Source organism: Antedon mediterranea, chromosome 6, assembly GCF_964355755.1.
Source record: "Antedon mediterranea chromosome 6, ecAntMedi1.1, whole genome shotgun sequence".
Lineage (NCBI taxonomy): Eukaryota > Metazoa > Echinodermata > Crinoidea > Comatulida > Antedonidae > Antedon > Antedon mediterranea.
The window spans coordinates 6,668,406-6,684,132 of NC_092675.1; the positions used below are offsets into that span (position 1 = coordinate 6,668,406).

The 15,727-nt window shown below is 32.3% G+C and overlaps 1 protein-coding gene across 1 annotated transcript; it reads left to right on the forward strand.

Moving 5' to 3' along the window:
• Positions 1-5,270: 5,270 nt before the first annotated feature.
• Positions 5,271-14,194, forward strand: LOC140051914 (macrophage mannose receptor 1-like). The gene is made up of 9 exons (XM_072097260.1): positions 5,271-5,541; positions 6,343-6,462; positions 7,414-7,665; positions 7,914-8,027; positions 9,370-9,630; positions 10,738-10,854; positions 11,670-11,942; positions 12,330-12,446; positions 12,791-14,194. Exons 1-9 carry the CDS (start codon positions 5,271-5,273, stop codon positions 13,069-13,071), a joined length of 1,806 nt encoding a protein of 601 aa, XP_071953361.1. The 3' UTR covers positions 13,072-14,194.
• Positions 14,195-15,727: the final 1,533 nt, after the last annotated feature.

Sequence of the window (15,727 nt, forward strand, 5' to 3'; positions counted from 1 at the left end):
AATTAATTTGATTACATTTTGTCTGGAAAATCGTCGCGAGCGAAAGTAAACAAAGATTTCAAACCACGAGTATGCATTATGCATGATGCTAATTAGGATTGTTTACAACTCGTCACGGTTGAGAAGGTGTTTTCACACAAATCGCGAGGAAGTTTTATGATTATGCATACAGAGTAGCCAAACAAGAGCAATGCATTATGAGATATGTTTTTATCAAAAACTTTGACTGGAAGTCAAAGTTATTTTTTGAACAAAAAAACGTCTGTTTTTCAATTAAATGATTTTTTTTCGACTAATTTTTGTGAAAGTTAATAACTATTATGATACTTCAAAATAACACACTTTTTTTCGAAATCTTTTATGTTTTATTTTTTTGGAATTAGTCAAAGGGACAATACATCTTTAATAAACATGTAATATCATATTTGATTGAATTTTACAATGTTGATATACAAAATATATTACTAAAAACCGTAAAAATAAAGTTCATTCAATTGCCTACTAAGGGCGCAATTTATTTACTTTGTTCGTTTCTAAAAACGATTATTTTCGGCGATGTTTGGGGGTGTCACGAAACATCACGAAAGCTAAGACCCCCTAAGACCTAAGATCACGAAACCTAATACCCTATACCCAAGATTACCAATAGTTCTCTTTCGCACCTTGTATTTTAACTGTAAACTTTATCCTGAATACCCCACCTTAGAATTAGATGAAGAAGAATCAATAAATAACAATAATTTTTTTTAATAAGTTGCTGATTATACAGACGTTTTTCGCATACTCAGACTATGTTCAATATTTTATTTCTATGGAACGCCGAAAGAGCAACATTAATAGAGGGCTAAAAGCTATGTGGAATCCATCTATTTAACTCATTTTTTTGGTGAAAATAATGTTCAATTTAATATATTTTGTCACTGTCAATACAAATAAAATGTTACTGTTGATACTTTACACAGTTTCTTTAACTTTAAGAATAAATCGACAAATTCATCATATCCCCTTAGGTCGCCCTTATGACTAGGCCAAGGGTAAGTAGTGATGCTGATTTTAAGATTGATTAATATTCTCTGAAAATAGTATAAGTATCAGCAGCAACATATTACAGCATTTTTATTGACAAATTGATAAATTATATTGAACAAATAAACGTGTATTTCACCAATAAATGCATTAAATGTAGACGCATTCCATCGAGTTTTTAGCCCTCTATTATTGTTGCTCTTTTGGTGCTCCATAGAAACGAAAAGTTGAGTATGCGAAAGTGTGTAAGAAACACGTCTGTAAAATCACCAATTTTTATTTATAAATAATACCAAGTATTTATTTGTTACTTTTTATGTTCATAAAAGTACTTATGAGGCCTAATTCTAAGGTGTGGTATTAAGAATAAAGTTAATTTAGAGTCAAAATACAATGCAGGTACGTGCGAAAGAAAAACACACCCTGAAACCAACACAATGGAGTAAATATATATAAACAAACAAACAAATAAACCGTCCAGTTTGTTTGTTGTGAAACAAAGGATATATATATATTTATTAAAATTTGTAATCTTAGGTCTTGGGTCTTAGGTTTCGTGATCTTAGATCTTTGGGGTCCTCAGCTTTCATGATCTTAGGTTTCGTGACACCATGTTTTGGACCCTATATTTCGAAAACTACAAGTCAGATCTTTATAATTCTTGTATTATTTTATTAATATTGATACAAAATATTAATAGGCAATGTATGCTATTAACTGTTAATGTTGCATCGTTATCCCTTGCTAGGTAGTAGGCCTATATACTAGTATATGGGGCCGGGTCATTAGGAATAATACTCTGGAATATGTATATTATGCATGGCTTAATCCATGACATACTGTAGTTTAGTTTATGATTATATTCTTGTTCTGTACAGTAGCTCTACAGTATAGACTATATTTACACAAAATGTTTACTACTGATTGTTAAACAAAAATAATTGATATAATAAACCATTATATCTGAAGAAAAAACAATGTTTGTCAAAGAGTGGCGTTTTTTGTAAGAAATACTTCTTGTTTAGTTTGTCAAGAGGGTTGGACATTCGCTGCCGATGCCGAGCGGTGTTACAAAACTGTAAGTACGTCAACATCATACCTCGAGGCTCAATCAATGTGTAAGCTTGAAAAGGGTTATTTACCAGTGATTGTAAACTCTGACGAATTTAATTACATACGAAGTGCTGAAGGAACCTGGAAATGGATTGGATATAACGATATAGTATCAGAAGGCACTTTTATGTGGGATGATGAAGATAAAACAAGTTCAACATATACAAGTAAGTAAACGAATCTTATCCTCCCTAGTATTTGCTCGTTTTCTTTGTTCTACATTCTGTTATCCCAATCCACTCATGCAGCTCCTGCCCACTAAGGCGCATGATTGGTCATAGCAATAAATAGCAAACTATAGACATCAAATAGCGTAACCATAGATAGCAAGGGAATCGCTGTGCAATTGCTATACTTGATATAACATAAATAGCAAACAAATAGCTGTGTAATTGCTATACTTGATATAGCCATAATAGCAAATAAATAGCTGTGCAATTGTTATACTTGATATAGCGATAAATAGCAAACACATAGCTGTGTAATTGCTATACCTGATATAGCCATAAATAGCAAACAAATAGCTGTGTAAGTGCTATACCATGATATAGCGATAAATAGCATCAAATAGCTGTGCAATTGCTATACTTGATATAGCCATAAATAGCAAACAAATAGCTGTGCAATTGTTATACTTGATATAGCCATAAATAGCAAATAAATAGCTGTGCAATTGTTATACTTGATATAGCCATAAATAGCAAATAAATAGCTGTGCAATTGTTATACTTGATATAGCCATAAATAGCAAATAAATAGCTTGCAATTGCTATACTTGATATAGCGATAAATAGCAAACAAATAGCTGTGCAATTGCTATACTTGATATAGCCATAAATAGCAAATAAATAGCTGTGCAATTGTTATACTTGATATAGCCATAAATAGCAAACAAATAGCTGTGTAATTGCTATACTTGATATAGCCCTAAATAGCAAATAAATAGCTGTGCAATTGTTATACTTGATATAGCCATAAATAGCAAACAAATAGCTGTGCAATTGCTATACTTGATATAGCCATAAATAGCAAACAAATAGCTGTGCAATTGCTATACTTGATATAGCCATAAATAGCAATATAAATAGCTGTGCAATTGTTATACTTGATATAGCCATAAATAGCAAACAAATAGCTGTGCAATTGCTATACCATGATATAGCCATAAATAGCAAATAAATAGCTGTGCAATTGCTATACTTGATATAGCCATAAATAGCAAATAAATAGCTGTGCAATTGCTATACTTGATATAGCCATAAATAGCAAATAAATAGCTGTGCAATTGTTATACTTGATATAGCATAAATAGCAAATAAATAGCTGTGCAATTGTTATACTTGATATAGCCATAAATAGCAAACAAATAGCTGTGCAATTGTTATACTTGATATAGCGATAAATAGCAAATAAATAGCTGTGTAATTGCTATACTTGATATAGCCATAAATAGCAAATAAATAGCTGTGCAATTGTTATACTTGATATAGCCATAAATAGCAAATAAATAGCTGTGCAATTGCTATACTTGATATAGCCATAAATAGCAAACAAATAGCTGTGCAATTGTTATACTTGATATAGCGATAAATAGCAAACAAATAGCTGTGTAAGTGCTATACCATGATATAGCCATAAATAGCAATATAAATAGCTGTGTAATTGCTATACTTGATATAGCCATAAATAGCAAACAAATAGCTGTGCAATTGTTATACTTGATATAGCCATAAATAGCAAATAAATAGCTGTGCAATTGCTATACTTGATATAGCCATAAATAGCAAACAAATAGCTGTTTATATTGCTATTTATGGCTATATCAAGTATAGCAATTGCACAGCTATTTGTTTGCTATTTATGGCTATATCAAGTATAGCAATTGCAAGCTATTTATTTGCTATTTATGGCTATATCAAGTATAGCAATTGCACAGCTATTTATTTGCTATTTATGGCTATATCAAGTATAGCAATTGCACAGCTATTTATTTGCTATTTATGGCTATATCAAGTATAACAATTGCACAGCTATTTGTTTGCTATTTATGGCTATATCAAGTATAGCAATTACACAGCTATTTATATTGCTATTTATGGCTATATCAAGTATAGCAATTGCACAGCTATTTGTTTGCTATTTATGGCTATATCAAGTATAGCAATTGCAAGCTATTTATTTGCTATTTATGGCTATATCAAGTATAGCAATTGCACAGCTATTTGTTTGCTATTTATGGCTATATCAAGTATAGCAATTGCAAGCTATTTGTTTGCTATTTATGGCTATATCAAGTATAGCAATTACACAGCTATTTATATTGCTATTTATGGCTATATCAAGTATAGCAATTGCACAGCTATTTGTTTGCTATTTATGGCTATACCAAGTATAGCAATTGCAAGCTATTTATTTGCTATTTATGGCTATATCAAGTATAGCAATTGCAAGCTATTTGTTTGCTATTTATGGCTATATCAAGTATAGCAATTGCACAGCTATTTATTTGCTATTTATGGCTATATCAAGTATAGCAATTGCACAGCTATTTATTTGCTATTTATACTGTATTAGAATTCATGTGAATCAAATTGTCACATGATCATGTGATATCTGAATGGACATATCAATATAAGAATTTTAAAAAAGCAGATAAGATTTATTTTATTAGCGTTTTATTAGAGAATCTTTATATTGTAGGTTGGAATCCTAATGAACCCAATGGAGGAGGGAGTGAACAATGCGCGATGCTTTATCCTTCATATTCAGGATGGATTGATATAAGCTGTTATAGTACATCACGCATTGCAATTTGTGAAACAGGTATGTTAGAAAAAAAGACAAAACTGAATGCATGACTGTCTGTGTTAAAGTTTTCTGTAAAACTTACAGATTGATTTTCGAAGATTATCTTAAGGGAAGATTATTGCAAAGCTGGATAAATTGCTTATTTCTTCAGTTTTAGGACAAGTATAAATACCTTTATACCTTTATATGACGAGATTTTTTTCAGCTGCATTTACAGCTATGACATTAGCAGAAACGAGTGAACCTTTTTAATTGTAATATTTAATAACACATTTGATTAACATTATTATTCACCATGAATCATTAGTTTATTTCATATTTTAATGTCAGATCTAACTCCTAGACAGTGGTACCCACGAGGTCACAGTATGTACCTGTTCAATATAATATCCCACAATAGGAATCACGCCACAAGTTCGTGTGCAGATGTCGGCGCGCATTTGGTGGTTGTTGGTGATGTATATGAAAATGATTGGTTAATCACGACGGCAGTTTCTAAAAGGAGTTCCACTCATTGGTGGATAGGATACAATGACATTAGTTCAGAAGGTTCTTTTCAATGGCCGGAAACTGGAGAATTCACTACGTATACGCGTACGTATTAACATTATTTAGGCCTATATTGAATGCTTTCTTATCTCATTTACTTACGACGCCTATTTATACATAATTATATTTTAAGTCATTCGTCCTCATTCATTTTTATTTGTTTTGTCAATTTTCATTTAGAAATCAGGCGGCATTGTTATTCAGAGTTCATATCTTTTGTATATTTGTATATGGTTAACTAATTTGCTAACTTTGTTTAAAAATTATTGTTGTGTTTGAAGCAAGAGCAGGCCTATGTCTATCATGCTTGATTGATTGCTTCGAAAAGTAAAACTATTAGTGGCGTATGTCATTCCCACGTTACCTTTTTCCCTACTAAATGGATCCAAGCCCAGGTCTGTTAGGATTCGCCGTAAAGGACCCATATTGATGACAGCGGGGAGAGAGAGAGGAGAAGAGGTTACCAAGGCTTAAGAGATTGAGAAAACAAAGCTGGATGACATAAGCCGCCAATATTTTGACTTTTCAACGCATTCAATTCAATTCTTTCAAATCATTTCATTCAAAACATTTTATTCAAAACATTTCATTCAAAACATATCATTTCATAACATTTCATTCAAAACATTCAATTCAAAGCCTTTCATTCCAAACATTTCATTCGTATCACGTCATTCAATTCATATCGATGCATTTCATTCACATATCGCGTCATAAAATGCATATCGAAATGTTGCATAAACGGCGTTTCATAATAATATATAATTTTGGTTATCAAGTTTTACTTAATTTTATAAGATACAGTAAGCAATGTTGTTATACTGACATCAATTAATGTATTTTTAGGCTGGGATTCAACTCAGCCCGGAGGTGGCTCTTCTGAAGACGCGGTTTATTTGAGTTATTCATCTTGGCTTTGGCATGATGTTTCTACTTCAAATGTCTATCCATCAATATGTGAAAAAGGTATAACCTTTTTATTTAAACATTACTTTTGTTTTTATTTTTACAAACACATGTAATAGTAGGATTGAATAGAAAACAAATCTGAGGCCTATAGAATAGAAAGTTTATCCTTTGAATAGTGATTAAGTGAGATGATCTTACTTGGGCCGCCATCCACCAGCAGTAGGCCTACGGTTGGTCAGATGTCAACCTGGCCACCATGATGTATCCATTGACAAGACATATCCATTGATTAATTACTAACTTTTTTAGTAGTAATAGCACCAAATGAAAGATTATATTATATTATATACTGTAGTAGTATGCAACTTGCAAAAAAAAAAAGGGTTTAGGCCTTTCTATATATATATTTTTTTAAATTGACATTTCTGTTTTATTTTACTCTTGGGGGTATATACTTTATCACTTGAATTGACCAGTTATCCCAAAATACGCCTATAAATATGACATTTATAATACTAATAATTACTACTGGGGCTTATCTACAAACACCTAAAGAAATAATTTGACAAAAGGCCTCAACTACAGCAATTGACCAATTAGATAACAGTATGATGAATATATAATTAGGCAGATTAATGCTCTAAGTAGAAAAGCATTTTTCATATATTTTGTCATTAAAAAAAAATTACCTGATCTAAATTACATTTATAATTTATTTCAACTAAAGTTACTAAATATTTTTGGTAAATTTTGATCAAAATTCAAACAAAATAATTGCAAAAGTGCCTTGTTTTTGAAGTATTTCCCGCCATTTTTAAGTACAAATTATTTAGAATAAGGCTTTATCTGCAATTAGACCCCTCAAAATGAAAAAAAATAATAATTAAAAATTAAAACACGTTTTGGTCAATTACTCAAAAGTAGCTTTTTGTAGATAGGCCCTTTTCTAAAAGTACGGTAGTATATAGGTATTGAATGGGTATACATATTTCTGGTACTTTTTCATAGGTATTGAATGGGAATACTATAATAATAAGAGATACTTTGCGACTGACTACCGTATGACAGCCAACGACGGCATAAATGTATGTGCAGACATTGGAGGGCACCTTGCAGTAATTACTTCAAATGAAGAAAACGCGTTTCTGGTCAACATGATTGAGAAAACTCACAATAGTAAACGAAAGTTTTACATTGGATATGTGAGCGACAGCAGTGCGGTCTGGTCCTGGCCAGATTCATCTCAAACAAATTATTCAAGTATGTCATTATTAAAATATGCATAAAATAAAATAGTAATAACTGGTGGAGAAACTGTATCCTTCTAATCCAGGGTTCAATCGTAAACGAGTCTTACATAATAGCTGGATATTATACTAAGTCACTAGTACACTATATTGATTTTACCAAGTTTACAAAAAGAAATTTCTTCTTATACAAACACTTTTTTTATATATTATTATAATATATTAACATTATTATAATTACTATTATAACAATTCTTATAGACTGGGCTACGGGTGAAAGCAACTTGGCGTCCGCATGCGCACTCCTGTCTTTAGCCGATGGCCAATGGTACGACGAATCGTGTTCTGGCATTTATGGAATCATATGTGAAGATGGTAGGTTTTTTTGGTTTTTCTTACCATATGTTGGTATAGCCTACATGTGGTGTTCAATTTATTTAGTAGTAGAAAATTATTTCCGTATTCTAGATTCTAAACGTTGTTTCGCTAAATATTGGTAAAGAGACGTTTTGATAAACATCGCATGTTGATTAAACAAGGCCATATACATGGCTGCAGTCGCGTGCTCAAATTTGAGTTAGTGTTTACCGACCGACCGACCAACCAACTGACCAATCATTTGACCAACCGATCGACATAGTGAGCTGTAGAGTAGAGTAAAAATACTACAGTGGGTGCTGAAATTTGCTTTTAAGGAGAAGGTGTTGATGAAAAAGGAAATCTTATAGATTATCAGAAGAGGTGGCAAGAGGAGAAAACCAAGGGCTGGAAAGAGAAAGCCCTACATGGAGATTCTTGGAGATGGCTTAGGAATGGTTTTTTGAAGAAGGAGACAAAAGATTTGATACTAGCTGCTCAAGAACAAGCTTTAAGAACGAATGTGATAAAATACAGTATAGATCAGAAACACCGTTATGTAGATTGTGTGGAAAAGTGAATCAAATATGATGATATTAAAGAAAGGTTGTAAAACAGAAATCGGGAAAAAGGATTGACAGTTTTGAAAATGTTAAGCGCGCGTACGCATGCGTTATATGCGCTACGCACGTAATCGTATTGCTATATAATGATATATGACCTGAAATGTAACAAATTTTATTTAATTGTGGTTCATGCTTCTTGTGAAGATATGATTACAAAAGTGATTTCGTTCGTTTTGATTGCGCGCCGTGAAAACATAACCACATCGATTCCTGGTCATAAGGAATATACTCTGAAAAATTGACTTAGCTAGATGAAACTGATATCAAGACAAGGCCATATACAATTTAGTGTTTACCGACCGACCAACCGACCGACATAGTGCGCTGTAGAGTCGCGTTGCACGCGACTAAAAATCAAAACTACCACTGGAGCGACTCGTAATAAAATACTAACTAATAACAATATAAATAGATAACAACTAGAGACCTGAGGCAAGTCTATTGTCACAAAACAAGACTTTGTTGATGTGGTGCAGTTTATTTGATATGATATAATTTAATAAAATTGTATGTTGGGTATATACAATTATTATTGTATTATTAGGCCTAAACAAAATTATTATTATTTTATTTACCAGATGCATTCTATACAGTAAAAATGTAAATAATGATTTGAACTTTTGTAAGTGTATGCCAATGATGACATACACTTATGCACCAACTTAAACATCCGAGTAGCCTATCTTTCTAGAAAATACTAACAACGTTGTATCGTTTGCATGCTTTGTTCTCAGAAATACCTTGGATACCATGGCATGATGAAAAGTATTACATAAACACAACTCCCATGACCTACGACAGAGCAAGAGAAACGTGCCAACAGTTAGGCGGTGATCTCGTTTCTTATGACACGGTAGAAGAAGAAAAAGTTGTAGAGAGCCTTCTAGAGCGCACGTCAATAATAACGTCGAAATATAAGAAGGTTTATATCGGCAACCGCAAAGAAGGCGATGTGTTTAAATGGGCACGAACTGGCATGGCTAGTACACTGTCAAGTAAGAAAAATACTCTTTTGATACCTTATTTTACCCACAGTATCTCTCTAATATGCCTTCCCAGTAAAAATTCGGGTTATATTTCATTACTCTCCCAAATCAGAAGCTAATTACTTACTTACTTATATAAAAATGTTTTCTTTTTTCTTTGATAAGAATATCATAAATAAAAAAAATAAAAGAATGCTAATATAGTTACTACTATCATTTTATATAAACTGTTATCTAAAGCCCTGTCTACACTATCAAACTTTGTGACAAAAACATGTGATTGCCCATCATGATGATATTATATCACTACCGTATTTGAGCATATCACTACCATATTTGGTCACACTTTTCTTTGTCAAACTAGTTTGATATTGTAGACAGAGCTTAAAACTCTATAAATACACTGTCATAGTCCATGTGGTGTGACATAATTGTTGAGGAAAATGTTTGACGATTTATTGTACTGATTCACAAGAAGTGTGATGATGATGATCATTGTCATTGTCTTGTGTCTTTTTTCTTAGACTGTGCCACCTTATATTTAACTCATCTTTACTTGCCATAAGACGGTTGTAGTATAACAACCGACACGTCATTCTCAACTTTAGTTTTTTTTTCAAAACACATTATATAACTGCAGTTTTTCATTACAACCTTGACTGCAAAGAAAGATGGTTAGGCCTTAAAAACAACATCACCATCAGTTAACAAAACAGCAGAAACATTTTAGGAAGAGCAACACCGTAAGCAACACCAACATAAACAACAGGTGTAGGAGCAGAATCAGTCGCATTACATCGTAAACATTTTATTAAAAGGTTATAAAAAAAACTTGTAACGATTCCAGTAGTGGAGCTTAGAGAGTGGAATTGAAAGAGTCGTGAGTTACAGCCCTGGCACTAGGTCAGATATCCCTGAACCTTGGGATTGGAAGAAGCCAGACACGTTAAGAGCCAAGCTACAGTCACTCAAAGAGCAGCAACAGAACACAACATGAACATTCTCAGACAAAACACCACCTTCTGTAGCAACAGCAGAACCAATCAACATCATCAATTATAAAAATAAAACAGCAGCAACAAAAATGATCAAATTATGTTTTTCTCAATTTTACAGGTTGGTGTTCAGGGGAGCCATCCGGGGGAAGTGAATACTGCACAGAGTATGTGAGTGAATCGGATTGTTACAATGATATTAGTTGTTCTGTTTTTCGAGCCAGCGTTTGTGAAGTTGGTAAGCTTTAATCTAATAAACTTTTTTTCATGATTATTACGTCAAAAATATAGCTTGATAATATAATGATATGATGGTTAAAATAGTTGGAATGTAAGATTGCATGAGTTTGTCTCGTTTCTGTACTTATTTAGCTTGCTACACCTGGAAGGACAAGATTCAAATTTGTTTAATTCAATTGAATTTCTTTTTATTTCGGAAATATCATCCATATTAATAAACTTATAAACAGAAAAAGAAAAATCGTAAACTCTAAACTTAAGTATATAGAATGCTTCTCCATCTACAATACATTTTGGAGTTAAACGTGGTTCCCACTAGCGACGCAACACAAGGAAGTAACGCAACGCAAGTGAATTGACCAATCACAAGCGATGGCTTATTCGCTTGTGATTGCTAAACTGTCTATAACTTCGCTTGTCATTGGTTAAAACGCTTGCGTTGCGTTTACGTCCTTGCGTTACGTTCTAGTGGGAACCAAGCTTTATGAAGCATATGTTTGCAAACACAAGCAACAAGGATGTTTAGACTTCTTATCAGATAATATCTTGTGAAATGTGTACACACATTCGTGTTTCAGTATTTTAATTAGAAGCATCAAACCATGGCATGCAACATGTTCTGTCTGCGCTAACCAATTGGCCAAATGAATCGGTTGTAATTAGCCGTAATGAAATAACGAAGAACACAAATAACCACCTGTGTTTTACAATAACCAAATATTATAAAGAACACCGCAACAGTTAACTTAAACCATTAGAAATACAGTACTATCTATGTATACACAAATCGTTATCCTTTATTACGTACTCTAGATTTACACGAAACTGACACTAGCCTGTGGGAGCTTAGGCGATATTTGGTGGTTCCAAAAACCGTAACTTATGATGCAGCTCGTACTAACTGCAATGAGATGGGTATGGACTTGGTTTCTGTTACGTCACAGTATGAACTAGATGTTGTTGTAGCAGCTGCATATTCGTATTCAAGCAGCAGTTATTATTATACTGGATATAATGACATTGTGACCGAAGGAACTTATGTTTGGGGAACATCGTCTTCTGGTAGAGCACAAACCGGTTTTGAAAGTAAGTTAATACATGAATTGATTATCATTAACTCTATAATTGTAGTACTTTATTTTCTTTAAAGTAGTTCATACTGAAATTATGCTAATTAGATTTCAAAGCAATGCTTAAACAGAAAGGTAGAATCACCTAGTTACTGCTACTGCCTTATTGAAAAAAAGTATATAAATCAGATCTGATCAGGTATACTGTGTTACACATGCAATTATACAACTCAATGATTACTATAACGACTCTAAAATTGGAACCCCAACCCCCAGTTCAGCGCTTCGCATGTTCCCATAGCCCTTTAACATTCTGCTTATTTGTCTTCTTTTCAGTCCGTGTTCAAATAGAAGCTGTAATATTATCATATTCTTTATATTGTGATTTTTTTTATAAAAAAAGGCTGGTCAGGGAGTTCCACGTTTGATGATACTAATGATTGTACTATTGTACGACCACAATATCCGGACTGGCATTCAGTTACATGTTCTTCCGGCTACTATCACATTTGTGAAATCGGTAAGATGACGATGACGACAATGATAATCATGATACTCTATTCAAAAGTATGATAATGATGACGAAATAAATGATTTTTATAAACATTTCAATTTGCCTGTTTTTCACACAAAGTATAGCGTAGAAAACAGCATAACATAAATAACCAGTACTCGTAGAATTATATAAGCTGTCATGAACAACATTCACCGCGTTTATAAAACCACGTGAGTCAATCAACCACACGGTGGTATATAGCAATTTAATGCTATTATACTATTTGAATATTACTGACTTGGTTGACTTGTTGACTTAGATTAAAGTATAGAAACAATGTTTCTTAACATTAATATCTTATTTTAAAGAGTGGACAGAAGACTATGACTTTCAGCATGAAGGAACCAGTGAAGAAGTAGATGACGATACGCAGAACACGTGCGTTCACGGACACGTATTACACGATGTTAGTGTACGAAGTATAATAGAATGCATAACAGCATGCGTGAATGACGTAGGATGCGTATCCGTAAACTATTACGTATCCGCCGATGACGTCATGAACTGTCAACTAAACGATGTTTTCAGATCCGACTACCCGGATGATGTGCTTACTATTGACAAGTGTACTTATTATGAATTTAAATGAAAGCTTATAGGCCTAGATTTATAAGTCATGATGAATTTTACAAAATTATATATTATTATACAAATAATGAATGTTTATGAATATATAACATCTAAATAGATTCCTGTCATTTGAATAATGATAATAATGGAAAACTATACGTACTTATTACTGATCTTTAGGCCTAGACTTACTGCTTTAGGTTTAATAGAAAACTACGTATTTATTACTGACCAAACACAACACTTACTTACTTTTATACATAATATAAAACTATAAGTACTTATAACTTACTAGTTTATCCGTAATAATAGAAACCAAGTAGGCATATAAGGAATGTTGGCATTAGGCAATTATTTTAAAGATGGTCTCCCTCGTCGTTCCAAACGTTTAGATTCTTGCTTGGTAACTGTACACGTCAGAGGGAGAAGTCATTAATTAATAGAATATCTTCCCAACAGAAATAAAAACGAGAATACACTGAAGATTATAGCACTTTTAAATGTACATATTACCAAACATATTTATTCGTTTCTTCTCAACGATATCATCAGCAGTATATTCATTATTTGTAGAATTACGTATTTTGAATTTGTTTTCATGTTAATTATCTATTGAAATTTAAGTGTGATATACATACTTTTTTAATCGTTTGTTGATGACTGGGTTCTTCAATTTAATGTGAAGGGCTTCTTTTAAGATAGTGACTTGTATTGGCCTAAAAACTGCCTTCATTACTTTGTGTTTTGCATTTAATATTTTGTGTTATACACAATCCATGAGTGTTCTTATTCCTATTTAGGCTAAGTGCTCATTTATCCTAGTATTTTGTTACAAAATGCCCGGGAAGTCTCCCCATTGTACGAGGCATTACAACCCCACTTGATATAATTATTATAACATTGGACTTTCGATCACTATTTATAAACTCGTTATTATTTATTATTTTTCTTGTTTTAAATGTACATTCAGATTGATACAGTATTTTTTTTACATAGCGCCGAAATCTTGACTTTCGTATTATTGAAATAGAACAAATAAAATGGTAATTTAAAGTAGGGTTTGCAGACACGTACTTGTTATGGCGCATTAATGTTGCTAACGTAACTCCTTGACTGATTGTGTCGAATAAATAAATGAAAATGAAAGTAACAATTTATGTCTTCATTTCTTTTATTGATGTTTTCATATATTTACAATTTATATATTAATAATAATGTTAGTCCCGTGCGCTTTACACACAAAAATGATTCATAGAATATCTTAAGATAACCAAACAAAAGAAGAAAAGCCGCAGAGGAAAAAGAATAAAACTATGGTGAAATTCGTTTTTGGGTATTAAATAAATTTATACAATATGTCAATTGATATTGTGGATTAAGTTCAGGTAGAAGCCATTCGATTTTTGGCAATACGAAATAATTGATTATTTTGTGAATGTAAGTTTGGCATCGTGCAGTCAATCGTTGCCATGTGAATATACCGTCAAATAAGTTCGGCTGCAGCCGAATAGTCTCCTTTATTGCAGAACGCTTCTTCAATACAAAAGTAGATACATTTTTATCATCTGCTCTGAATTGCTCATTAATAAAACTGCTAATGATATAATGCTAAGCAACGTCGGCATGGCCGTCTAATACGACTTTTTACGGCCGGATTTTGTTGTTAAATCTAAATTAAATGTCTACACGTTTATTCTGTCCCAGTGCTGGTTGATTGATTGAATCGATTTATTATCGAATAACAAAAGGTAGTTATGTAGGAGGAAACACATTTATCGATACGCCATTAAAACAACAGTACAACATCTTGTGTGCTTGCAATCCAAATAGAATCTAGCGTTAAAGAAAATGGAATACTGTACAACCTTCTGGTACACTTTGCTGTTTCTCACTCACCTTCGATATAGAGTATATTCCAGTTTACCTATAGGTATTTATTGCTTTATATTATATAGGTTACAAATGTAAACTGTATCTAAATGCAGCTGTTTTTTTAGCTTTATTTATGAATTATTGCATTTCTACAACAACGAATACATTATATTGGAATAATAATAATAATAATATAGGAATAATACTAATTTAGCTTTAGGCCTAATATTACTAATGTTGTTTATACCACCCAAAGTAGACGAAACGACAACGTGTTATTTTGAAATAATCATATAACGATTGTATTATGTATTGTTAATCAAAATGTTGTAAAATATTTTATCTAGAGTCTAATTGTGCAGACAACGGATACACGTGCACAACTCCTTCGTGTAAGTTGAAAGCAGTTTATTTAACATTTGTTAAGTGCTGACAAAACACTATCTAATATACATATAGTAGATAGGAGCTATTTTTGTGCGAAATTCATTCACAAGTTTGCATATAAATATACAAGTTATGTTATTGTTTGCTCTGAGATATACAAATACAGATAAATGCAAAACTAACAAAAACAATTACAGTGTCACATCACTCTCGTACGGTATACTGACAAGCATTCAGTGCCAAATGGCAGTTAGATAAAAGCTGTTACGAAACCTATTTGTACGGTAGATGATGGATTTGCAATTTAATAATACTTATGATGGACAAAATAGAGTTTTGACATGATTTAAGACATTTATAAGCTTATTGATAAAATCTAGTCCTATAGATACATGAACTGAATATTCCAAGATGTT

Bases quoted from the DNA above. Each gene is read 5' to 3' on its own strand.
- LOC140051914 (XM_072097260.1), top strand. From the start codon at position 5,271: ATGTCAGATCTAACTCCTAGACAGTGGTACCCACGAGGTCACAGTATG. The intron at 5,542-6,342 runs GTACGTATTAAC...ATGTATTTTTAG, and splicing joins AGAATTCACTACGTATACGC to GCTGGGATTCAACTCAGCCC. The intron at 7,666-7,913 runs GTATGTCATTAT...CAATTCTTATAG, and splicing joins ATCTCAAACAAATTATTCAA to ACTGGGCTACGGGTGAAAGC.